Source organism: Aspergillus pseudodeflectus (assembly GCF_044049435.1).
Source record: "Aspergillus pseudodeflectus strain CBS 756.74 chromosome Unknown BJX68scaffold_4, whole genome shotgun sequence".
NCBI lineage: Eukaryota > Fungi > Ascomycota > Eurotiomycetes > Eurotiales > Aspergillaceae > Aspergillus > Aspergillus pseudodeflectus.
Window position 1 is genome coordinate 509153 of NW_027263780.1, and position 22850 is coordinate 532002.

General features: G+C 52.4%; 12 protein-coding genes across 12 annotated transcripts; 6 read left to right on the forward strand and 6 right to left on the reverse strand.

Annotated features, from left to right (window-relative positions):
• Window positions 1-9: 9 nt before the first annotated feature.
• Window positions 10-1386, reverse strand: BJX68DRAFT_262347 (putative exopolyphosphatase; the record flags this gene model as incomplete). The annotated part of the gene is made up of 1 exon (XM_071044416.1): window positions 10-1386. One exon carries the CDS (start codon window positions 1384-1386, stop codon window positions 10-12), a length of 1377 nt encoding a protein of 458 aa, XP_070903774.1.
• An 82-nt stretch (window positions 1387-1468) lies between these two features.
• Window positions 1469-3779, forward strand: BJX68DRAFT_277613 (bifunctional molybdopterin adenylyltransferase MobB/molybdopterin molybdotransferase MoeA family protein). The gene is made up of 3 exons (XM_071048363.1): window positions 1469-1867; window positions 1914-1951; window positions 1999-3779. The coding sequence occupies exons 1-3, from the start codon at window positions 1560-1562 to the stop codon at window positions 3750-3752; spliced, it is 2100 nt and encodes a 699-aa protein (XP_070903775.1). The 5' UTR covers window positions 1469-1559; the 3' UTR covers window positions 3753-3779.
• Window positions 3780-3806: 27 nt separating this feature from the next.
• BJX68DRAFT_262349 (glutathione S-transferase family protein) lies at window positions 3807-4694 on the reverse strand (the record flags this gene model as incomplete). Its single annotated transcript, XM_071044417.1, has 1 exon — window positions 3807-4694. One exon carries the CDS (start codon window positions 4692-4694, stop codon window positions 3807-3809), a length of 888 nt encoding a protein of 295 aa, XP_070903776.1.
• Window positions 4695-4930: 236 nt separating this feature from the next.
• On the reverse strand, window positions 4931-5399 carry BJX68DRAFT_227273 (uncharacterized protein). Its single transcript, XM_071038638.1, has one exon. The coding sequence runs from the start codon at window positions 5325-5327 to the stop codon at window positions 5148-5150; it is 180 nt and encodes a 59-aa protein (XP_070903777.1). The 5' UTR covers window positions 5328-5399; the 3' UTR covers window positions 4931-5147.
• Window positions 5400-5568: 169 nt separating this feature from the next.
• rad14 (DNA repair protein RAD14) lies at window positions 5569-7514 on the forward strand. Its single transcript, XM_071038639.1, has 3 exons — window positions 5569-5712; window positions 5769-6366; window positions 6420-7514. Exons 1-3 carry the CDS (start codon window positions 5626-5628, stop codon window positions 6833-6835), a joined length of 1101 nt encoding a protein of 366 aa, XP_070903778.1. The 5' UTR covers window positions 5569-5625; the 3' UTR covers window positions 6836-7514.
• Window positions 7515-7755: 241 nt separating this feature from the next.
• Window positions 7756-10736, reverse strand: BJX68DRAFT_277615 (putative chromatin assembly factor 1 subunit B; the record flags this gene model as incomplete). Its single annotated transcript, XM_071048364.1, has 6 exons — window positions 7756-8898; window positions 8951-10016; window positions 10085-10321; window positions 10381-10483; window positions 10550-10565; window positions 10633-10736. 6 exons carry the CDS (start codon window positions 10734-10736, stop codon window positions 8313-8315), a joined length of 2112 nt encoding a protein of 703 aa, XP_070903779.1. The 3' UTR covers window positions 7756-8312.
• Window positions 10737-11504: 768 nt separating this feature from the next.
• On the reverse strand, window positions 11505-13225 carry ssuA (RNA polymerase II subunit A C-terminal domain phosphatase). Its single transcript, XM_071038640.1, has one exon. The coding sequence runs from the start codon at window positions 12799-12801 to the stop codon at window positions 11959-11961; it is 843 nt and encodes a 280-aa protein (XP_070903780.1). The 5' UTR covers window positions 12802-13225; the 3' UTR covers window positions 11505-11958.
• A 111-nt stretch (window positions 13226-13336) lies between these two features.
• BJX68DRAFT_227282 (Isochorismatase-like protein) lies at window positions 13337-14495 on the forward strand. Its single transcript, XM_071038641.1, has one exon. The coding sequence runs from the start codon at window positions 13792-13794 to the stop codon at window positions 14257-14259; it is 468 nt and encodes a 155-aa protein (XP_070903781.1). The 5' UTR covers window positions 13337-13791; the 3' UTR covers window positions 14260-14495.
• An 8-nt stretch (window positions 14496-14503) lies between these two features.
• Window positions 14504-16262, forward strand: BJX68DRAFT_227287 (GIG1 family protein). The gene is made up of 4 exons (XM_071038642.1): window positions 14504-15058; window positions 15126-15308; window positions 15383-15567; window positions 15651-16262. The coding sequence occupies exons 1-4, from the start codon at window positions 14809-14811 to the stop codon at window positions 15789-15791; spliced, it is 759 nt and encodes a 252-aa protein (XP_070903782.1). The 5' UTR covers window positions 14504-14808; the 3' UTR covers window positions 15792-16262.
• On the forward strand, window positions 16263-18911 carry BJX68DRAFT_227296 (OSBP family protein). The gene is made up of 7 exons (XM_071038643.1): window positions 16263-16629; window positions 16706-16811; window positions 16892-17002; window positions 17063-17341; window positions 17392-17641; window positions 17698-18011; window positions 18069-18911. The coding sequence occupies exons 1-7, from the start codon at window positions 16512-16514 to the stop codon at window positions 18358-18360; spliced, it is 1470 nt and encodes a 489-aa protein (XP_070903783.1). The 5' UTR covers window positions 16263-16511; the 3' UTR covers window positions 18361-18911.
• Window positions 18912-20685, reverse strand: hosA (histone deacetylase HOS2). Its single transcript, XM_071038644.1, has one exon. The coding sequence runs from the start codon at window positions 20607-20609 to the stop codon at window positions 19173-19175; it is 1437 nt and encodes a 478-aa protein (XP_070903784.1). The 5' UTR covers window positions 20610-20685; the 3' UTR covers window positions 18912-19172.
• A 221-nt stretch (window positions 20686-20906) lies between these two features.
• On the forward strand, window positions 20907-21873 carry BJX68DRAFT_262357 (isocitrate lyase/PEP mutase family protein; the record flags this gene model as incomplete). The annotated part of the gene is made up of 2 exons (XM_071044418.1): window positions 20907-21035; window positions 21097-21873. The coding sequence occupies 2 exons, from the start codon at window positions 20907-20909 to the stop codon at window positions 21871-21873; spliced, it is 906 nt and encodes a 301-aa protein (XP_070903785.1).
• Between the last annotated feature and the right edge of the window lie 977 nt (window positions 21874-22850).

A 22850-nucleotide genomic window follows, 5' to 3' on the forward strand; every position in this document is an offset into this window, starting at 1 on the left:
CTTAGGTTTTCAGAGAGAAGCAGCTGCACTCCTAATCAAGGGAGCAACTTGCTTCCTGCTCTTCGACACGTTGGTCTGCACCCACAGACGCGTCCAGAGAGAGCCATCTTTCGAGTCTTGCAGCGTAGATTTGATGTCTTGAGAATGGTCTTCTCCATCAAGTGAGAACCAATCTTCCAAGCCCAGCTGTGAACTCGATTCAGAGACGAAAGCTTTCAACGCAGCAATACCTCGGTCGTTGAGCGTGTAAGCGTGCAGTTCTCGGGAGAAGTCCCCGTCCGCTGAACTGAATGCAGTCATAACGATGACGATATCTAGATTGCGCTGTGAAGCAAATTGTTTCAATGAGTCCAGAAAAGCCGACGAGCTCCCTGCTTTTCGGACCACCCACGGAATTGATTTGACCATTGAGCAGATACCAATCTGTATCGGGGGCAGATCAGTATGTCGAGAAGGCTTTTCAGCCCATTGTTTATAGTCGCGGTCCAGAATCTCATCTACAGTAAGCAAGTCGAGGCTGTTCTCTTTCGTTTCCTGGATCTCAGAGTAGAACCGACTCGAATCCCACGATGGATCGCTAGTGGTCGCCTTGGGTAGTAGGAAATCATAAGCCGCAGTATCGAACTTGGTCACCTTGTCTTTATTAGTCAGATTTGTGGTGTCGATAAGTATCGGCGCCAGAGCCAGTTTGGCCATTTCCTCTTCGCTTGTAGACACACTCTCTGCATCCGATTTCCGCCAGAGACCCATCTTCTCTAGCATTGCGACAACAAGCGAGGTGCACGACCCCGCCGGTTCCACAATATGAGGTTGTGTATCAGGGATAGGCGGGAGGAAAGCTTCATCGGCATGATGATCGATGCAGCCCACAACCCTAAACTCAACTCCTTGCAGGCCTGACAACGAGCCCTTCCCCGGCTGAGCCTCAGAAGACCTTATCGGCAACGCATTCCAGTCCACCAGAACCGACTCCGCCTGTGTCTGGTTCTTCGTAGCCTGTTGTATCTGTGCAGATAAATCTGCTACAGTGAGGAAATGATCCTTGAGCAATAAGCTCTCATCCAAAGTTTCCCCCGTATTTTCCCTCGAAAGTTGTAACGCTTTGACAAACTCGGGCCGCAACCTTCGTAGCTCGGAGCCAGCAGGAACGTTGTCGAGATTGATTATCGGCACATGAGGTCTCGGATAGTCCCGTGGGACTCGATTATTCGCAAAATAGGAGTAGACAAGCGCGGAGATGATCGAGTCGAGGTCCGCGGAGGGATTTCCGATGACGTAAATTGGTGACTCCGCACGCGATAAGCCGCCGGAGATGAAGCGTTGGTGCACCTGCAGAGCTTTTCTGAGGAATTGGAGAATACTGTGGTCGAAAGGAGTGATTCGCATCGTCAGTTTCGCGCCGGTGGGTTCTTTTCTGACTCAAGTCAACAAAAGAAGCAAAACTTGGAGATGCGCAAATGAGGGGTCGGAACACGGAGAATAGAGACGCCGAAGAGATCCCTCCTACACCTTACTCAGGCTTATCTCTGCTCTTTCTCTCCTCAGAATACTAGAGAAATATGTCAGGACGGTTGAAGGCAGCAATTCTTGTGGTTTCCGACACGGCGTCGCAGGATCCGTCCACGGATAGAGTGGTCGGGACTCTGACCAATGTGTTTACCACCGAGGGGCCGAACAACTGGGACCAGCCGATCACCAAAATAGTCCCGGATGATGTGCTCCAGATCCAGAGGGCTGTCTGTGACTGGGCTGATGGGCCTAATTCAGTCAACTTGATTCTTATCAGCGGTGGCACGGGCTTCGCGGTCAAGGATAATACCCCAGAGGCTGTCTCGCCCCTCCTCCACCGCCATGCGCCTGGTCTTGTGTATGTCTCAATCTTTCAGCTATGTGACATGCTAATATGTAGACAGGCACGGCATGATCGCCGCCTCTCTGAGTGTCACACCATGTACGTCCCTTCAGGTCTCGACTTCGACTATCAGCTAACCAACCCAGTTGCAATGATGGCCCGCCCTGTTGCAGGAACCAGAAACAAATCCCTCGTCATAACACTACCCGGCTCGCCCAAAGGCGCCAAAGAGAACCTAGAAGCCGTTATCAAGCTGCTACCCCATGCATGCACGCAGGCAGCAGGCGCAGACTCACGAGCCCAGCATGCCGGCGGCATCAAGAAACTCGAGGCCGAAGCAGGCGTGAGATCCGATTCCCAGCATAGCCACAGCCATCATCACCATCATCACCACGACCACTCTCATGGCCACGGCCATGGTCATGTCGTCCCAAGAGCGCATACATCTCCATCTGAACGACGGTCGAATGACCCCGCGGCAGGCGCGAACCGGCGGTATCGCGAGTCGCCGTATCCGATGCTCTCGGTGGATGAGGCGTTGAAGATTATATCTGCTCAGACACCCGACCCTGAGACAGTGGAAGCTCCGGTCGATATCAATTTAGTGGGATACGTCATTGCAGAAGATGTCTACGCGGCAGAGGCTGTGCCAGCATACCTGGCCAGTATCGTCGATGGGTATGCTGTAATAGCGCCCGAGTCTCCAGAAGGCCAGAGCACCAAGGGCATTTTTCCAGTGGCTTCCATTACCCACGCGAACGAGGGTGGGACTCTCGCGCCGCTTGAACCTGGTACGATTGCTCGGATCACGACCGGCGCTCCTCTTCCACCCAACGCAAACGCGGTGGTCATGGTCGAAGATACCCTGCTAGCATCTTCAACACCCGATGGCAAGGAGGAAGCAACAATAGAAATCCTAACCGGTGATATAAAACCAAACGAAAACGTGCGTCAACCTGGCAGCGACGTCAAACTAGGATCCAAAATTCTCCAGCGGGGTGACCTGATTACTCCCGTCGGTGGCGAGATTGGTCTCCTAGCAGCCACGGGAACAAAGACTGTTAAGGTCTTCAAGAAGCCCACTGTGGGTGTGCTAAGCACAGGCGACGAACTCGTCGAGCACAACGACCCAAGGCAACTCCAAGGAGGACAAATCCGAGACTCCAACCGACCATCTATCTTATCATGTCTCAAGTCCTGGGGAATCCCAGCAGTCGACCTAGGTATCGCCCGAGACACACCCGCCGGCGAACTCGAGCGCAGTCTCCGGGACGCCCTCCGTGGAGTCGGAAACGCCAGCACGAGCGTCGATGTCATCATCACAACGGGTGGTGTCTCAATGGGAGAGCTCGACTTGCTCAAGCCCACCCTCGAGCGCTCACTCGGTGGGACAATCCACTTCGGCCGCGTCTCAATGAAGCCCGGAAAGCCGACTACCTTCGCCACGGTGCCGTTCAAGCCATCGTCGTCGGAGGGACAGCAGGAGCGCAACTCGCGACTCATCTTCTCACTTCCTGGGAACCCGGCCTCGGCGCTCGTCACGCTCAACCTGTTCGTTCTTCCATCTCTTCATAAGCTCATGGGTCTCGGGCAAAAGCAGGCTGCGCTAGGTCTGGCTCCCTCACTGGGTCTACCACTTGTTTCGGTGGCATTGTCGCACCCTTTCCCAGTGGACCCGAAACGCACAGAGTATCATCGCGCTATTGTCACGGCATCCCGCAAGGACGGAGGCCTCTACGCGACGAGTACAGGTGCCGAAGGCGTGGGGCAGCGCAGCTCACGAGTCGGCAGTCTCGCGAGTGCCAATGCACTCTTGGTGCTTCAGCCGGGAAAGGGGTCGGTTGCACAGGGTACCTTGGTCCAGGCTCTTATGATGGGGCCTGTTGTACAGGATGAGTAGACTCGACGAACCATCGATACACCTAGACCTTTTTAACGAAACTTTGCTATGAGTTCACTCCATTACAAGAACGTTCTCTGTTTCCTCTTCGCTCTTTCTCTTAACAACAGCGCTCTCCCACCTCTCCTTCAGACTCCTCCCCACCCATTCCTCATTCAAAACATGCCTTACACTCTCATGTGCTACAACTCTGGGTCCCCAACTCGCGAACCTGGGTGCCCGCTCCCGCAGAGCAGAGACCAGATTCCCGCCCAGAACTCCATACTCGGTCTTCACCAACGTAAAGATCCAGAGCAGAAACGGCCCCACTAGCACCTCGGCCAGTGTAAGAGTCTCACTGCCACCAAAGAACCTCTCTCCACCGTCACTGGTCGTCGATACAAGCAACGGCTCGATCTTCTCCTTGACTACATCAACTAGCCTCTTCGTGCTCGCCTGGTGGCTTTCCCCGTTCATGATGATGCCTACAAGGATTGGGTATACCTTCGATACCCACGCATCAACGAAGAAGGAGACCCTTGCACGCTGAATCGCGCCGCCGAGCGAGCTGGAGGGGAGGAGTAGTCCCGCTTTTGACCCCTTCTCCGTCTCCAGCGCAGGATGTGCATCAGCGAGGAACTGCGCGACGATCCCGGACTCGGTGATGATTGTCCCATTGTACGAGAGGGTGGGGACTTGGCCTTTCTTTATATTTTTCGGAGATCCTGAGGTTAGTTGCTGGCTTGCATGCTCATATATGATAACAAAAGTACAGACTGGAGGAGGAAGGGAAGGGAAAGGAAGAGGTACAGGGTTGATAGCCAGATACCATTCCTCGCGCGGTTTCTCAACGTCAATGAAGACTTCTTCGTACAGGAGGCCGAGCTCTCTGAGGGCGATGTGGGCGCGCTGAGCCCAGGGGCAATTATGGTTTGTGTAGAGGATTATCTGGGGCGATGCCATTGTTGTCGATTGAGGTTGGGCTTGGTTTGTTGGTGATGGGTGGTGTGCCGGGCATTGCCCTGATATATTCTGAAGGTCCCTTAGTGAAAGCAGGACCTGTGTAGACTAGTGATTTATAATCTACACAGGGAGATTTGAAATCTTATGCCGAGAGTTCTATACGAGGTACAGTGTACTATTGTCTAGATAGTGGCGTAACGAATGGCTGCCTTAGAGCGAACTATACGAACTGGTGGCTACGATCAAGGTGCAAGTATGGTAAGACCGTATCACGCTGCCGTGATTGGCAATCAAGTCTCAGATTTCTTCATCTCGTTCCATATAGAATGGATATATACGAGGCAGAAGACGATTGATATCTTTTGGCAGTAGCGAATGCCCTAATCGAGTGCTACCAGGCAGTCTGCAGTTGTAGGTAAAGGGGGGCTAAACCATCAATCGTTGAAAGTCCAGCTAACCACCGAAAGCACCTCTTGCCGCCGTGACCACTATTACAGGGTCGTTTAGAAGTGCCTGCAGGCCGTTATAAGTATCAGTGCTTCCCCCTTGCCTTCCAGCTATAAATCGAGAGAATCTGCTAACCAACGGGGTGTAGATCAGTGGGGAGATCGCATGACCGAACTCGGATTCCATGGTTAATCAATTATAGATTGATCGGGAAAGATTGTTCTTTCTCTCTTTCTCCCCCCTTTTCGTACCCAGGTAGTCGTACAGAGAACGGAGTAAGTTGTAGACTCAACCTTATGGAGCCTCCGTTGGTGGATACCATGTGGCCCATGAAGACTGCGCTACTCCTATACCGGCTAGCGCAGAATGACTCACCTTATCGATAAGATCTCCCAAGGCCTGCCTGGCCTTCATTCTTTGAAGCTCTTCACGACCAGCTGCGTTTGCTCCCACCACTTGACGAAACAAGTTATTCGCACCTATCATGGAGAATACACGTTCTTCAACACCTCCGCCTCCAGCGGGCGGAGCTCCGAAGAGCCAACTAACCCCAGAGCAACTGAAACGAATCGTAAGCTCTTTGCCGCGTTGTCTTGAACCTCGCCACTCCCTCTCACACATCCCCAGGAAATCAACCGCATGAAAGCCAAAGCCCTCCGCGAACAACGCGAGGCCGAGCGCGCCGCCGCTGCCGCTGCCGCAGGCCCAACGAAGGGCGTCAAGCGGACATTCTCCACCCTCACAGCCTCCGAAACGCCCGCGACACTCCGCGATGCGAACAATGCCTCATCGGGGGGCACCGGCCCGCTCAACTCGATCAAACCCGCGCGCAACTTTGCCAAATTCGTCGAGTATGACTTTAGCAAGATGACGGATACAAAGGGTGGATTTTTGACCGAGGAAGACGACCCATTCAACAAGGCGCTGCACGTAAAGGACGGGCGAGAGGAGAAACCCGCGAATATGACGCAAAAGGAGTGGGAGAGGAAGCAGCTGTTGGATGCGTTGCGGCGGGACCGTGCGGGGCCATTTGAGCCGGGGATCAGTGTGTTGGATGATAAAAGCGAGCAGAAGCGGTGTCGCGAGTGCGGGAGTTTGGAGATTGATTGGAAGTGGGAGGCCGAGTTGAAGTGTTGCATTTGTCATGGGTGTAAGGATAAGTTTCCGGAGAGGTATAGCCTTCTGACGAAGACGGAGGCCAAGGAGGATTATCTTTTGACGGATCGTGAGTGTCCTCTACTCTTATCAGTTATCAGGGTGTTGTACTAACCGTTCTAGCCGAACTCCGCGACGAAGAACTTCTCCCGCATCTCGAACGACCAAACCCTCACAAAGCAACCTGGAACAACATGATGCTCTATCTCCGATACCAAGTCGAAGAGTACGCCTTTTCCCCCAAGAAATGGGGTTCACCAGAGGCTCTCGACGCCGAATTCGAAAGGCGAGAAAACGAAAAGAAACGCCGGCGAGAAGTAAAATTCAAGTCCAAGCTGGAAGACTTGAAGAAGCGGACGCGCGTCGAGGCGTACCGGCGCAGTAGACAGGGAGCCGCTGGGGGAAGCTTCGGTGATGAGATTGGGAAGGCTGGAAGACATGTACATCAATGGGGTAGATCGATTATGGACCCTGAGACGGGGATCGGGACGAAGAAGTGTGTGGACTGTGGGATGGAGGTAGAAGAGTTGGAATTCTAGTGAGTTACCGGCCGTTGCGGTATACTAACGTTGCGCTGACTGGTGCAGGACCATTCATATGGGGATTAGCGCATTTACGAAAGATCCTTGCATATTTTGTGCGCTTATAGAGAAGATTCTATACGCCACCATAGCAATCTTGCACCGTCTACCTCCCGGCTATGGAGCTAGGCCAGCGTCTAGGACGACGCCACAGCATTGCTGACCACACTGAACGACTTCAAAATCCATCGTCTACTCTCCAGCAAATGTTACTGCGGAAGCCGCAAGCCACTGAGCTACTAGCATACCGGCTTTTGTGCAACTCAGCTCTATATTGATATTGATATCGTTTCCGGTTCATGGAGCAATGCCAGATTACCGCGGTCCCGGAGAGATCAACGCTCTAATCACCCAACCACGCCACATACGGTGGGCTTTAAAGTGTCCGTGCCGTCAAATATTATCTCGCAGAGTGTCGACTACCGAAGCCCTGAAAGCAGGAAAACAAGGGGCGTGTGATGATTTGCGAATAATCCGGTGGCAACAAGGGGGATTCGGAACCGTCCGTCTTGTGATTGTATACGTGTCGGATATATTCACCCAGGCTATATAAAATATCAGTGGTGCCTAGTCAGCGCGGACCGAACTTTTGTCATACATCTACCTATATAAAATGCCATTCAACATAGCGTACCTCCATGGCTGGGGGCCGAACTTCAGTACGCCTCTCCAACACTAGTCCGTCTTGTAGCTGGGGTGGTCAGGTGGTTGGCAGTGCGGGTTATATTGTGTTTTTTGACAGGTTTCATTCTCTTTTTCTTTGTTCTTAGATTAGGTTTGGTCTCATTACTTAGGTTCGGCTTGGTCTGGTCAAGGTATCACGCCCTTAAGAGACTCGCGTCAGTGCGGGTTTAGGCCCTATAAGCCTACAAACCATGCAGCGCCATGGTGCCTTGGGCTGCCAGTTTTTATCGGTCAAGACATTCAACAACCATTAGCATCGTCAGCCATGGAGAAGACGCATATCGATATGCCACCTATAAACGCTTACGGTGGGGATGGGTGGGTGCAGTGCAGTCTGAATGCTTCAAGAGGGAAACGGTACATGAATAGGAAGGAATGGTATTTAGCTAATTGCTAAGAACAATCCCCTCGTGTTGCAGCCCCCGCAACCGGTTCATGAAAGCGGGTCATTGACAGAAATCCTTCCCCTCCAGTCGTATGCGTCGGCAGATAGAGCTAAGCCAGGCTACAAAGGGCACATGACAAGACAAAATGAAACTATAACACGCCTGCAAGACAAGACGAGGAAGCACATAGACTTTCCCAAAACGACGCACCGAAACCGAACCGGGCTAGACTCCTGTATAAAGCAAGGTATCGCGCATCGACAGACAGACAAGAGGCCGCGTAAATCATCAAAGGATTATCATGAGAAGCAATGCAACGTAAGATATGGTCGGCTTGAGCTATTTTACCTATCATAATGCATGATCTAACCCCCGACGTCGGTGTTGGAGGGCTCCTCTTTCGGTGCTGAGCCTGTTCCCGCTGATATCAGGGTTGGCGCTACTCGTCGCTTCTTTGGTGGCTGCGCTGGTTCTGCTGAGGCGTCCTGGCTCCCTTCTTTTTCAGATTCACTCCGCTTACCGAGGACGGTGCTGCCGGCGTTGCTCTCGCTCTGGGAAACGGCGGACATCGGAGTCTCAGGTGGCGTGGTAAGCGGCAGAGTAGCTGGAGGCTGCGCTGAGTGGGTTGCAGTTACTAACGGCACCGACCCGAGGGTTGGGGTAGGATTGTTGATAACTTCTGCTTGCTGTGACGCGCGCTGTGTTGCGATTGACGATACAGAGTTGGACCGCGCAGGGCTTGCGGGTGGTGGGGGGACAGTATTTGGAGCGGGAACAGCTACAGTTGCATGCGTTGGGGTGGGCAGTGCAGATGTTGGTTGTGCTGCCGAAGCACTTGGTGGTGCCGTTATTTGTGCGGTATATGGCTGTCCCAGCTCGCCTGGAGCAAAGGATAGTGCAGAGCAGAACCCATCTGAGGAACTCATGATCAACGTCAAGCCATCGTTCGACCTGCTGAAAGTTAGAATATTTTCCTATATATTAGAGTTCAAAGGTGATTTACCACGCCAGATCAGTAAACGTAGCGAAATGCAAGTTGCTAACAATGCAGAGCGGCGCTTGTTGCTGAGTATCATACACCAAAACCGCATCTTGTGTAGCAACGGCATATACCACTCGATATGGCAAGGCGAACACAGGAGGCGGCGCACTGTTTGCAGAAGCTGTTTCACCTCCCGAGGGTTTGGCTACTGTACCATTCTTCGTGTCACCAGCGTTGAGCTTGGGCGTTGGAGGCTCTGCGGCATTTACCACCGCGTCGATTGAGCGAGATGGCTCTTCCCCAGATGAGGTATCCAAAGTGATATGTATAGATGGTTCGGGGGCCTTTCGTAATGTGTAAAAGACCGGAGAGCACTTGACTGCCACTGAGGGCTTTTTGTGGCCAGGAAGATGAGAAATAGGAGGTTTGTTGAAACCCGCGCGGGTATAGATGTAGACAGTGTTCGTGATCTCGTCTATCGACTTTCCGGGATCTGCTGAGGAGGCATGTGACGTTTTGTACTGGCCTGCTGGTGTGAACAGTAAACTTCCGTCGGGTGCGAATGTCAGTCGCCGGAAGAAAGAGGTAAATGTTTCATTGGCGTAGATGTTCGCATTTCTAACGCCCAGTCCACCTAATCCCGGCGATGTCACTTCTAGAGGTTTGACGGCAGGTAGAGGTAGAGATGGTGCTGGAGACGCGGAGCGGCGGATATTTGGCGACGAGCTAAAAGATGATCGTCGACTGTGTGACATTGGGGGAGGGTCCATTGGCAAATGTGAGGTCATCGGCGTCCCCGGCGTAGAAGGAACGGGAGAAGCAATGGCCATAGAGTTACTGGTCGCTGGCTGTGATCGGATGGAGAGATCCGGGGGTGCAGGGCTGGTGCGCGAAATCCGCCTTGCAGGTAGGTCCATCTTGAAGAATTTCCCATGAGAGGTGAGAGTGAATTGGCCGTCTTTCGTCTTCAAACTGTAAATATGAACAGATCGGTCGGAGGACTGTGTCGCCACAAATTCGTTGAGGGGATCCCAGGCTACTCCTTGCACATAATGCGAATGTTCCGCGATTTGACGCACCATTTGACCTAGTAAGGAACTGGTCAGCAACAAATCCAAGCCTTGTCAATCGGAGATCTGGAAAGGAGAGGCGTACCAGTCTGTGCATTGTAGATTCGAGCGATGTTATCCATGCTTCCAGTAATGATAAAAACTCCATCTGGAGACCACGCCAAGTCATATATCTCAGCACCGGAGGACCGACACATATGCTTCACCCGCCATGTTTCCTTGTCGTCGGATCGATCTTCTCCCAATCCAGGCTGGGTCTGTAGTTCTGAGGGAACCCATAGCAAAACATTTCCATCGTCTCCGGCCGATGCCAGCATCTCGCCTCGAAGAAGTTAGAAAAGCGAGGAAGGAAGACGCCTGCTCAAAAAAAAAAAAACCTACCCTTTGGACTGAACCGGACAACATTGACAGCTTGTGTATGCTTCACCAGTGTGCTCAAATATGACACTTTTCTCTCATTGCCAACGGTCTCCACCTTCCAAAGCTATAGTTCCTCCGAGGTCAGAACAATTGACAAACGGTCATCGGGGGTAGGAGAGGGCGAACGCACGCGGACATTGTTGTCGCTAAAGCGGAGATAGAATTAGCTAAACTGCAAGATAGGATAGGTCGACAAGTGATCAATAAACGTACTTTCCAGCCGTAGCCAGGCGACCCTTGCCATTGGGGTCGAAATGGACCGAATAAATGGGGGCATTGTCGTTGTGCCACGCGATGAGTAACGGAGTGGCCTTCATACTGAGGACAGAGCCCCCGACCGACAGAGGGTTGGGGAAAGAGAATTGATCAGGCGAGATAGATGCAAGCCAAGTAGCAGAAGATATGTGTTAGGTGAGAAGATGAATCTGAATCAGAATGTGGCACGACTGAGAGGGGAGAGCTGCAGTCGGCGAACGAGTGAAGCTCGCGAGCAGAAGCAAGTGGTGAGCGTCGGAGGATCAGCAGGCTGCCGTCAAGTGGTGCTGTACGCGAGAGGTACGCGTACGAGGGAGAAGGGGATGGTCCAGAGCAAGGATCGCTTGAGGAAGAAAGTTTACGTTCAAGGCGAGTGGTGATGTCGATACAAAGGATTCATTTGATCATTCAACGGTCGAGCTGCGAGTGCTTGAGCTCGTGTCGTTTTGGCGTCCTCAGTTGGAACGCGCGCCGCCATTCGCCAATAAGATCCAGTTCCGGCGTCGTCCCACCAATCCGCTCACTGCGATTCCAATCACATTGGGTTGTATTGACACCACCATCATATACTAGGTAGTAGTACCTACTACTTCTGCTACTGAGATTATAATGGAAAACGGATTCAGTCAAGAGACACTTGAGCGACCTGATGCATTACCCTTACCGACCTTCGCCCCATCGCGACTTCGAAGACCTAGCAACCGCAGTCAGAAACAACAGGAAAGAAGCTAAGGATAAATGGGGCTAGCTTCCGTCTTTTTGTTATACCCAATGTAGATTAGCTCAGTTTGGCCATCTATCGATTCATAGCGTCAAGCAGTGGACCTGCAGACTGTGATTTTTAGAAACATGGACGCGGCTGGCCTGTAGGAAGGAGTATATCATCGCGACGAGACCATCGTTGGCTTAGTATGGGATTATGTAGCATTTCTGAGTTCTAGGATATAGCTATTACAACGTGATCAAAGCGAGCCATATCCCACGTAATAGGTATTTAAAGAGAGCTTCGGGTATATGTGGTAGTAGTGAACGGGTAGATATGGTTCTATGCGTTCATCCTGAGAACAGTTGAAGTGCAGATCGAGCAGATCATCCTATTAGCAGTATTTGAGGCGCCTGTCGTAGCCTTGACAGCTCGAGGAAGTCGGAGGACTCTATTATGGCGTAGTGGGAGGTGTGAAGTGAGAAGTCATCTTTCCATCAGAAGGCACGGGGTACATTGGAGTCATAATGGGTGGTATCAAAATCAAAGATAATCTTGAACGGGTCACGGGGTCGACAAGACTATAACCAAGCGAGAGTCCAAAGTGCCGGCAGGTTAGGCCACTTCTCTTGCCATGATGCAAGAATCTCAGGAACCTTTTCGTCGAAACTCCTTCGAGCCTCGCCAGTGCCGTTCTCCCAGCCCTCAGCACCGAGTGCCTTTTGTTCCTGGGTAGCAGTCTCGTTCAGTCGTGTAGCTAAATCCAGGATGGCCTTGCCGCCTACAAGAGCTTCCTCGTGGTTATCGCGGATGTCGACATTGAACACATGCACGGGCCGATTTAGAGGAGAGCCTTTGTTCATGAGGTCATCCACAACAGCATCCCAGCACCGCTCCTCGCAGGTGATGATGACGTCTACTACGCCTCCTTCAGTCCCCTGAGCTCCCTTGTCTCCTTTGGAGACGTGGTCTATCCGCGGCAGCCCAGGCACCCAATCCTGGAAACGCTCAGGCCCCCATTTCACATTGCGGTTTCGATCGAGCATGTTCAGAATACCGTTATTTCGATACAGACGCTCATCCTTGGAGAATAGCTCTTCGTACATTTGTGAGTACGAGGTTGAGTTGAAGTTATAGACATTAGGTTGTGTGATAGAGGGGCCTGGTAGGCGGACTAGGGAACCCGTTCCAAAGGAGATTACAGGGAAGGGTGACGAGGCGGTAGATAGACGGAGATGAGCCTCCATTGAGCGGTTCTGGTTGGAAGCACATACAGTGCAGAACCGGAGTTTGTAGGAATCTGATTGACCACCAGAGCTTGAGCTAGCATTCGGAGCTTGAGCTGTCTCCGCAGGAGGAGGGGGAGGTGTTGGAGCGTTCTGAGTCGCAGTGCCCGCACCGGCTAGCCGTGGATCATAAGCCATCTTGCTAAGCAATTACCTACAAGAGGCTTCAAGGAGGATGGTATGTTGTATGAGGATGGATTGGCGGAAAAGTTTTCCCACACGGCGAACTAAGGAGGCCGGAAAGTATGTTCACTGAAAGGTTCCTGGAATGGCTGCATTTATTAGCAAGGCTACACCAGTAGACAAAGGGAGTGATGCAAGTGCATTGAGTAAGATCAAGTCAGAAAGATAAAAGCGTATTTAAGAGGTTGTCCGCATTGCGAGCTCAGACAGCTCCAATAATAAAAATTCATCATGAAATTGGGCCTGGGCGGATTCTATTCGGGTGTCGCATACCTTTGACAAGTTTATCATGATATTCATAGAAAACTACGGTGTAAGAAATGGTGGTCACGAGAAAGGGCCGCAGCCCTGATGCTGGAGAGTGAAAGAGAAAGCTGTGCGAAGTTTGCTTGTTGTGGTGGGAGTTTTGTGTTGCGCCGGCTGAGTCAGCGACTCTATAAATCGTCAGACTAGCCTCTTCCGTCCTAGCAGACTCGAGCACTTCCTTCAAGCATGATGTTGAAGCCAAACAGATAAAGACCCCAACATACGGAATGCAGCTGCCACTTCTTTATCTTTGGCGGGCAGACTCGTGGATTCTGTGAGAAGACCACCGGGCTTGGCTTACGCCCAGCGCCCGTTCTTCCTCACTTACAACCTCAACTATCACAATGAAAGCTGCGTTGATCGTCGTTGATATGCAAGAGGACTTTTGTCCGCCGGTAAATACAGTTCTTTTGTGCCCCTCACTCCGTTACTCATACTGATCATCTCTCTTCCTGGGCGTAGAACGGATCGCTCGCGGTACAAGGTGCTCGCGACTTGGCCCCGACGATAAACTCGCTGCTTGCACATCCCGGATTTGCGGTCCGTGTCGCATCTCAAGACTACCATCCCCTGGATCACATTTCTTTCGCGACGAATCATCCCACGCCCAACAACCGGCCCTTCGAGTGTAGGATCGAGATGGTTAATCCGGCTCCCGGAAAACACACCGAGACGAAACAACAGACGCTATGGCCCGTGCACTGCGTTCAACGAACTCCAGGCGCGGAGATTATACCCGAAATTGATGTCAGCAAGATAGACCTGTTCGTACAAAAGGGTATGCATCCGCGCGTTGAAATGTATTCAGCGTTCGCAGATGCATTTGGGAATCAGGATCCCGCGATCGTGTCCGTAAATGCCGATCTCCGGACTTTTTTAACAGACAGGGGTGTCACGGACGTTTTTGTCGTTGGGGTCGCGGGGGATTTCTGCGTCAAATACACAGCCCTCGATGCTGCTGTCGCAGGGTTCCAAAGCCACGTCGTACAAGATGCGACAGAGTGTGTGGTTCCAGGCTCCGGCTGGGAGGAAACGGTCCGGGAGTTGACAGCAGCTGGCGTATCAATTGTCCGGTCTGATGGGCCTGAAATCGCAAGTCTTGTCTGATTTGGCCACTTGCTAACGGAATTTACCAAGACGATATATTACACAGTATACTTTACTTTACCATCTATGTAGGCTTGATTCAGCATGGGGAACAACAGTGTCGCCAACTATCTATGATGACGACAAGATAAGGCCGGGTCAACGGCTGCTAATGCAGGTGGCGCCACATGGTAGATACCTAGGCAGACGAGTTCTCTACATAAGGTTGTTTTGCCCCCCTTTTCTTCCGGTTGATTCAACCATGTCTCAATCGATGGATCCTTCGTAAGGATCCAATACATATCTAGCTCTCCACCGAGGCTCCTTTTATACTTCCACTTTTCTTAAGGGCATGTCAATCCCTTCTGGAAACGTCTGGGGGGCGGGTCTGGTGCGGCTATGTCCTCCGCCCATTGACCAATTCAGATGAACAGTGAAATATGTTCAGCGATAATGTCTTACTACGACTCACTGATTCAACCCCCTTGAACCCTTGTTCGGCTCATCCTCCTCCCCTGTCTGTAGCATCTCACGGCCTTTCTCCGACGACCAGTACCATTGAACCGTGTCATGTCTAACACAGTCGCCACTCTTACAGCTGTCGATGAGAAATGGGAACCCCGTCAAGCTGTGAGCGCACCCTGCTACCAAGCCTCGGAGAACAACATTCCCTACTGGAATGTCAATATTCCGCCGGCGCAGTGGACGACTGATTGCCCGAGCTTTCTGCGAAACCAGTCCGAAAAGAACATCAGCATCCTCTCAACACCAGACGAACAGTATCGGAGACAAGGGTGGGAACTGGTGCGACAGATAGTTGGTGCGTTGAACGGTTCAAACTCAACCCCTGTCTTCACAGGCTCCCGCTGATGGGCTTACTGTGTTAGAAACCAACCAGATTGATCAGTTTCAACGATTGCCCAGCGACCTAAGACGTTACCTCGAGTACAAAGAGCAAATTATCGCGAACTATGGATCGATAATGCGGTTTGTGGTCAAGGAAAGACTTCGATGGGGAGACGGCATTGCAGAGGACCTGAAGCCCAAGGGACGGCCGTTCGAGTATGCTGGTAAGTCGCCCATCACGAATGCGACACGGCGCATACGCATGGTTTTGGCTGACAGTGAAATATCGCGAGCGCAGAGGATATCCGGATATTACACAATGACTGGCCCTATGGCTTGGCCCATGGCATCGTTCACCTGGTCGTGTGGACGAAGTTCGCGCTAGAAGACGACCCGGCGACAGATGATCTCACGCCCCTCGCGAGGAAGGAAATCGATGATTATGTGAAAAAGACGTTTTGTTCGCAGATATCACCGAGCCAGGTACGTGGATCTGCGTGGCTGGTGTTACACACACTATGTCATTTGCGTGGCTAAACTGACGTTTCATCTTTCTGCGCTTCCAGGTCGTGTGGTTCAAGAACTGGAGATCGCTCAAATCAGTACATGCCGTCGAGCATTTCCATGTCATGCTGCAGAACCCGAATCCAAAGTTTGTCCAAGAGATTACAGGAGGAGATGTGCCCTGGACGTTGAAAGGGATCTGAGCTGCGAGCTCTTCCGCTCTGACTCTCATTATTATGTCGTTTGCCCCGCTAGGTACTATACCCCTGGGCGGAATAGCGGTCTGTATATTCTCGCTTGCAGGAGGAAGAATAATAGCTTTCTTCGAATCTTCCACAGGGTTTCTGCCGCAAAATCACCCCACTCGCCAAGCTATGTGGCTCCCTCTGATAGACGAGAAGACGGTGGACAGCAAAACAAATTATTATGCCTTTGGACTCTGGACTGACAAACCGCTTAGCCTGTCTGGCGTCACTTGAAAGGTGGCGGGGTGATCGTCAAGTGGACAAAAACAGCCCATATAAAATGCGCAGACCCTCCCGAGCAGCGGAGCCCAAATGACCTCAGTCTTCGTCTTTCTTTTTTTTCTCACTACTCAGATAGACTCAAATAAAGCCCCTAGAAGACTCCTGCCCACCAAGCGACACAGCATAGAACAAACACCAAAGCGAAGCACGCTGTAGCCATGCCCAAGCTTCCTGTTGCGCATATCCGCCGTCGGTCATCGCTCGCGAGTGAGTGTGAACTTTGCCGTCATCCCCCAACGTCATTTTCGCTTTCCCCTCCTCTTTTTTCTCGACACAGCCTCCCTTTTGCTTCCCCTGTCGTTCCGAGAACAGGCATCCTTTTTTTGCTGTCAATTCCATGCGCTGCATCTAAGCTCATCGAGATAATCTCGGTTTTCTCTTATCTTCTCGGCCATCATGTCCGCTGACTGGAGCTATCTCTGGGGTTCTTCAGGCAACCGTTCGTCGACCGAAGACCCAAAAACTGACCCTGGGAGCGGGGAAGATGAGGTTGTCGAGCCCGATCAGGGAAATGGTATGTGCTTTTCATCTTCTTCCGATCGTATAGATTCGTGCCGAGCGTTCTCTGACGAGTCTGTGTTTCGCAACAGTCCTTACCCACATTATTTCCCAGCTCCGACCGGGGGCCGACCTCAGCCGGGTTGTTTTGCCCACCTTTATTCTAGAACCCCGATCTATGCTGGAGCGGATCACAAAGTATGTATCGATCTCCGCTGGTGTCAAGAGCGTCCCGTGAATCCCGTATTGTGAAATCAACATGGCTAACCCGGATCTAGTTTCATGGCACATCCCGAAACCCTACTTCCTATGCCCGATAACGATGACCCTCTCGAACGCTTCGTCTCTGTTGTCAAGTTCTATCTTAGCGGATGGCACATCAAACCTCCGTACGCCCTGTCTCTCTATACTCCGGTCGCGGACACGTTCAGCTGATGAATGGATTATAGTGGTGTCAAGAAGCCGTTGAATCCCGTACTCGGAGAAACCTACACCTGCTCCTGGAAATATCCTGACGGTACACATGGATACTATATCTCCGAACAAACCTCCCATCACCCGCCCAAGTCAAGCTACTTCTTCATGGCCCCAGAACACCATATCCGAATTGACGGCACACTTAAACCGCGAAGCAGATTCCTCGGTAACTCCGCCGCAAGTATGATGGAGGGTATCGCCATTCTACGATTCTTGAACCGCGGGAAGGATAAGGAACGGGGCGAGCGATAGTATGTGGAATGAACTGTATATGATGGTAGCTAGGCTAACGTTCGCACAGCATCCTGACACAGCCGAACATGTACGCCAGAGGCATCCTGTTCGGAAAGATGAAGTATGAGCTTGGAGACCACAGTTTCGTGCGGTGCCCCGAAAACGACCTTGTCGCGGACATTGAATTCAAGACCAAAGGTTACTTCTCCGGTACTTACAATGCTATCGGTGGGACGATCAAGAATGAGAAAACCGGAGAAGTCTACTATGAGCTTTCTGGCCTCTGGAACGGAGAAATGCATATCAAGTCCGTTCATGTACGTCGGCTACCCGAGTTCTCCTTGCAATTCGGTCCTTGAGCTAACTTTCGCAGTCGCATGACAAGGAACTTCTCTTCAACGCTGCGAAATCCAAGCCAACTTTCCCTACGACCCGTCCTATTGACCAACAAGGTGAGCGCGAGTCGCAACGGTTGTGGCAAAGCACAGTCAAGGCCATTATTGCGCGAGACCATGAGACTGCCACGGACGAAAAGACCAAAATAGAGGACCGTCAACGTGAAGAAGCGGCCAAGCGAGCTGAACAGGGTGTCGAGTGGCACCCCCGCCTTTTCCGCGCAGTGCACAGTGAACCTGGCGGCTCCGAGGAGGGCGAAGAGGGCCTCGATTGGATTATCAACGCTCACGTGTACGTTTACCTCGGCGCAAGGCAAGAGACAGCAGCGTACTAACTGATGACCTTAAGTGACTCCCATGACCCTGAACTTGCCAAAAAGCAAATCAAGGCGATTGCTCCGATCTTTGAAGGAGAAACATGGGACAACTTTGAGATTCCCGCCTACAAGTCTCACTCCATGAACGGCGCCGATATGCCAGCAGCCGTCCAGTCGGAGAACGAGAAACCAGAACCCCTCATCCCGGATACTAAGCCAGCAGCAGCCAAGCCGGAAATCAAACAGGAGGTCGTGGAGCGCACGGACTCGAAAACCAGCGAGGTCGACAAGTACGTCGACGCACTGGAAGAAACCAAGCCGTGAGGCAGTACCCGTGCTCCTGCCCGCAGTCACGTTTTCCCTGCGCGGGGTGCCTCCACTGCGCTACATGGTTAAAGGGAAGATAGTAGGAGGGCCAAAGTATATCTTCTTCCCCGCGTCTCACTCTCGCTGCGATGGCCGTGCCTTGCCGTGACGTAACTGCACTGCCTCCTAGGCACACGCCCGCTTACTCCGTATGTGCGTGACATGCCTCGATCGAGTCTAGACGGCCTTTTATCCTCCTCCTCTTCCTCCTCACCATCATCATCATCAACTAGTTCTCTGGGACGGATTCGGATATTCATTACCAATCCGCTACCCCACACCGCCATCGTCATCAACTGACCTGACTTATATTGGATACCCGATCTGCATTTTGTCTATGCGAAGAAAAGTGAGCCAACCTTCAACATAAATAGTACTACATAAATAAAACTTGAAAACACTGAAAACACGTTATAGGAGTAAAAGGAAGGGCTGATTAATGGGTGGCACTGGTGATATATACGGGTATCTGCTTAGTTTCGCGATTCGCTGCTGAGATACAGTACAGTGTGTACCTTAATAAGTAATGTCCATTCGGTACCTATACACTTCTCACACTTGTAGTAATCGTATAGAAGTTGCATGACTTGGAGGCCAGACGCTGCAGGAGTATCTAGCTGCGGATGCAATGCACGCACTGTCTTTTCGAGTTCCAGACTCCTTTCGCCAGAAAATGCATCAGAGGTATCCATCCAACTGTCGACCGACCCATTTTTCCCATAACGCCATTCCACCAACACCAAACTCAATAACTTGACGAAGCGACGAAATCACGAATACAACTCCCCCTTGAGTCCACTCCCTTTCTCTGCATCCCTGCGTCTCGAACTCTTTCCAACACCATCGTCTTCCCTCTCCTCTTCCAACCGCGCAATCTCCTCCTCAATCTCCTTCTCTGTATCCTCGCGAAGCCCCAGCAGATCTGGGGGGATAACCGACATCTGCACGCTCGGCGCAGCCTGGATATACCTCAGCTGCTCGCGGATCGTCTGCACGATATTCTGCAGGTACGCTCGGGAGTTCTTATTCTCTAGCTTGCGCATCTCGGAGAGCGGCGGGAAGAGCGAGAAGTCGGGCCCAAAGTGGTTGCGGAAGGTGACGTTTTCCGGGATCTCCGGGTCGATTTTATCCTGGGCGTCGATGAGGATGGAGGTTTCGTGGGCCCAGGCGCGGGAGACGTTGCGGGGTGTGTAGCCGCCGCCGCCGACGACGAGGAGGGGGAGGTTGAATGTTTTCACAAAGGCGACGCAGGCGCCGTGCGCGGCGACGTTTAGATTGAAGCAGCCGAGGCGGTCGCAGCCGAGGGAATCGGCGCCGCATTGGAGGACGATTGCGGAGGGGCGGAAAGATTCGACGCAGGCACCGATGACGTCGTGGAAGAGCTGGACGTACGAATCGTCGTCGATGCCGTCGTTGAGGGGCACGTTGACGGCGTGGTGTGCGCCTGGGTTGAGCGGGTGCGTGGGGCCCGTGCTGTCGAGGGGTCCGGTCCCTGGGAAGAAGTTTTCCTTGTCGTATTTGTGGAAGGAGACGGTTAGAACGCGGTCGGAGGACCAGAAGGCTTGTTCGACGCCGTCGCCATGGTGAACGTCGATGTCGATGTACATGACGCGCGGGTGGACGCGGAGAAGCTGGAGTACGGCGAGGACAATGTCGTTGATGTAGCAGAAGCCGCTGGCTTCGGCCTTCTTCGCGTGATGTAGCCCGCCGGACCAGTTGATTGCTATGTCGGCCTGGTTGTTGCAGAGCTTGCGGGCGGCGTCGATGGAGGCGCCAGAGTAGAGCGAGCAGTATTGGAAGAGACCGTCGAAGATCGGGCAGTCGTCACCAAAGTTGAAGCGAGCTATTGACTCGCTCAGATCGGCTTTCTCCATATCACCGGGAATCACGTTTTGTAGGAACTCGAGGTAGTCGGATGTGTGAAAGTCGTTGAGCTCTTCGGGTGTTGCGGCGCGCGAGTGGTATAGGTCCATTGCATGGTGCATGCCATATGCAAGGACGAGCTGCTTGGTGAGGGTGAGTCGCCATGGCTTCATCGGGTGTGACTGGCCAAAGTGGTGCAGCTCTACGGCCGGGTTGGCGTGCCATGACACTCGGTAGCCCGATGGACGCGCGACGATGCCTTCATGCTGGTGCTGGGCGGTTTTGCTGTCGACCGAGAGCGTGGGAGTGGGGTTGTACTCTTGTACAATGGCGGATCGGGGCATGAGAGTTGACGCTTCTGTTTCTCCTTCGACAGTTCGACTGGACTAGAGGTGGAGATGGAGCAGGTTCGACAACTGGAGACGGCGATTTGTGCAGAAGAAGCGCTCCCCAAATCACAAGACGACGATCGCCGGCTTAGCTAAGCTTCCGATCTCGCCCTCGGCTTCTTTTCTAGATCTCCCTCTCTATAGCCGTTGGAAGTGGCGTCCTCCGCCATTCTTCTCTACACGTCTAAATTGCAGCTGCACTTTCTTGGAGAGGACTCTATCTGATGAGCAAAGCATTGCACAGTCTTCAAAATGAATACCGGCGCCTCGAATCTCCGCAAAGCCCTCCAGGACCCTAACGCGTTCATAACCGCGCCTGGTGTCTACGATGGCCTCTCGGCCCGCATTGCTCTCAACGTCGGCTTCGACGCTCTCTATATGGTCTGCCCCCTTGATCCGACGTACAAGATAAAGTATCCAGCTAAAATCGAGGACGAGATAGACCGGCGCCGGTACAGCCGCCTCCGTGCACGGCCAAGCCGACCTCGGAATCTGCACGCTCAACGACATGCGGAGTAACGCCGAAATGATCAGCAATCTCTCTCCCTCAACCCCTGTGATTGCAGACGCCGACACCGGCTACGGCGGACCGATCATGGTCGCCCGCACCACGGAGCAATACGCTCGCTCGGGCGTCGCAGCCTTCCACCTCGAAGATCAGGTCCAGACGAAACGGTGCGGCCATCTGGGGGGTAAGATCCTCGTAGACACCGACACATACGTCACTCGGATCCGAGCAGCCGTGCAGGCGCGCAAGCGCATTGGCAGCGACATTGTCATCATCGCTCGCACAGACGCCCTCCAAGTAAACGGGTATAAGGATAGTCTTGCACGACTCCGAGCTGCGCGGGACGCCGGCGCAGATGTTGGCTTCCTTGAGGGTATCTCGTCCATCGAGATGGCTCGTCAGGTCGTCGCTGACCTTGCCGGATGGCCGTTGCTCCTCAACATGGTTGAGCATGGCTCGACGCCATCCATCACCGCCGCTCAAGCTCGTGAGATCGGTTTCCGGATCATCATCTTCCCATTCGCTGGACTCGGTCCGGCCTGCGTGGCTATTCGGGAGGGAATGGAGAAGCTCAAGCGCGACGGGATTCCGGGTCTCGATAAGGAGCTAACGCCGCAGATGCTATTCCGAGTTTGCGGGTTGGATGAGAGTGTCAAGGTGGATGCTGAGGCTGGAGGAGCTGCTTTTAGTAGCGGTGTAGATCTTAAGTAATCATATAGAGTCAATATTCAGATCATTTTGCATGCCCATTTGTTGAATTGTGTGCCACAGAATCATCACTACATTCACTCGACTCAAGTGTGCGTCTGCTTCGCTGTAGGAGATATGTAGTGAGCATGACAAAGCGACATTGCGCACGACTGCTTAAGAGATCAACAACACAACAGAGAGAACGAGTGACACAGGAAGGGTAAGAATTGAAGTCGAAGTGACAGCAAGAACACTTGGTGAGGCGGTCAAATGTCAAAGTCATGATTGACTAGCCCGAAGTAGACTGGCTCTGTGTTACCAGCGCGAGCCTTCAAAGGCTTCAAGTTGGTCCCGAGACATACAACATAGTAGTACATTGTGATTCGTGAATGAACTTGAATTCCAGAAACAGTTGCTCTTTGAAGTGTACCGAATTTTACCTGCTACACAAGGCAATGACTCGCAAAATCAATGCCGATGGGCACCCGACCCATGGTTCCCATCAGAAGAGTTTAATGAGAGCTGCCCAATTTCAAGAGCCTTCAGCCTCTAGCCCAGCGTTTGCGATTTCATCAGTCATTGTTCCAGAGTTACTGGCCTATCATTTCTTCTGCTCAGGGCTTTTTTGCACGGGTATTACATTGCAGCCATGGATATGCTCTTCCCCAACCACGGATCAGGAGCCCAAGGAACCGTTGTTTATTTTTATACTCCACACACAAGATAATTGCATCGCACCGAGTCCCGACAAAGAGAGAACTCCTTTATCAAGGACCAAAACTGCCCAGCAACAAGAATAGCATGAGAGCACAAAGTACCAATTCTCACGAATTGGATCCAGAAGCTTCGAAGAAGCAGCCAAGCCGATTCTCGAGCCTGGACTGATCAGGGCTAGCGAGGCGAGTTTCATGATCCGCTCGGGCAAGGTCCGTTGGCTGCGGACGGCAGTTGATCCAAAACACGGGCTAAAATAGCGTCTTAGCCATCGCTGGCCGTCT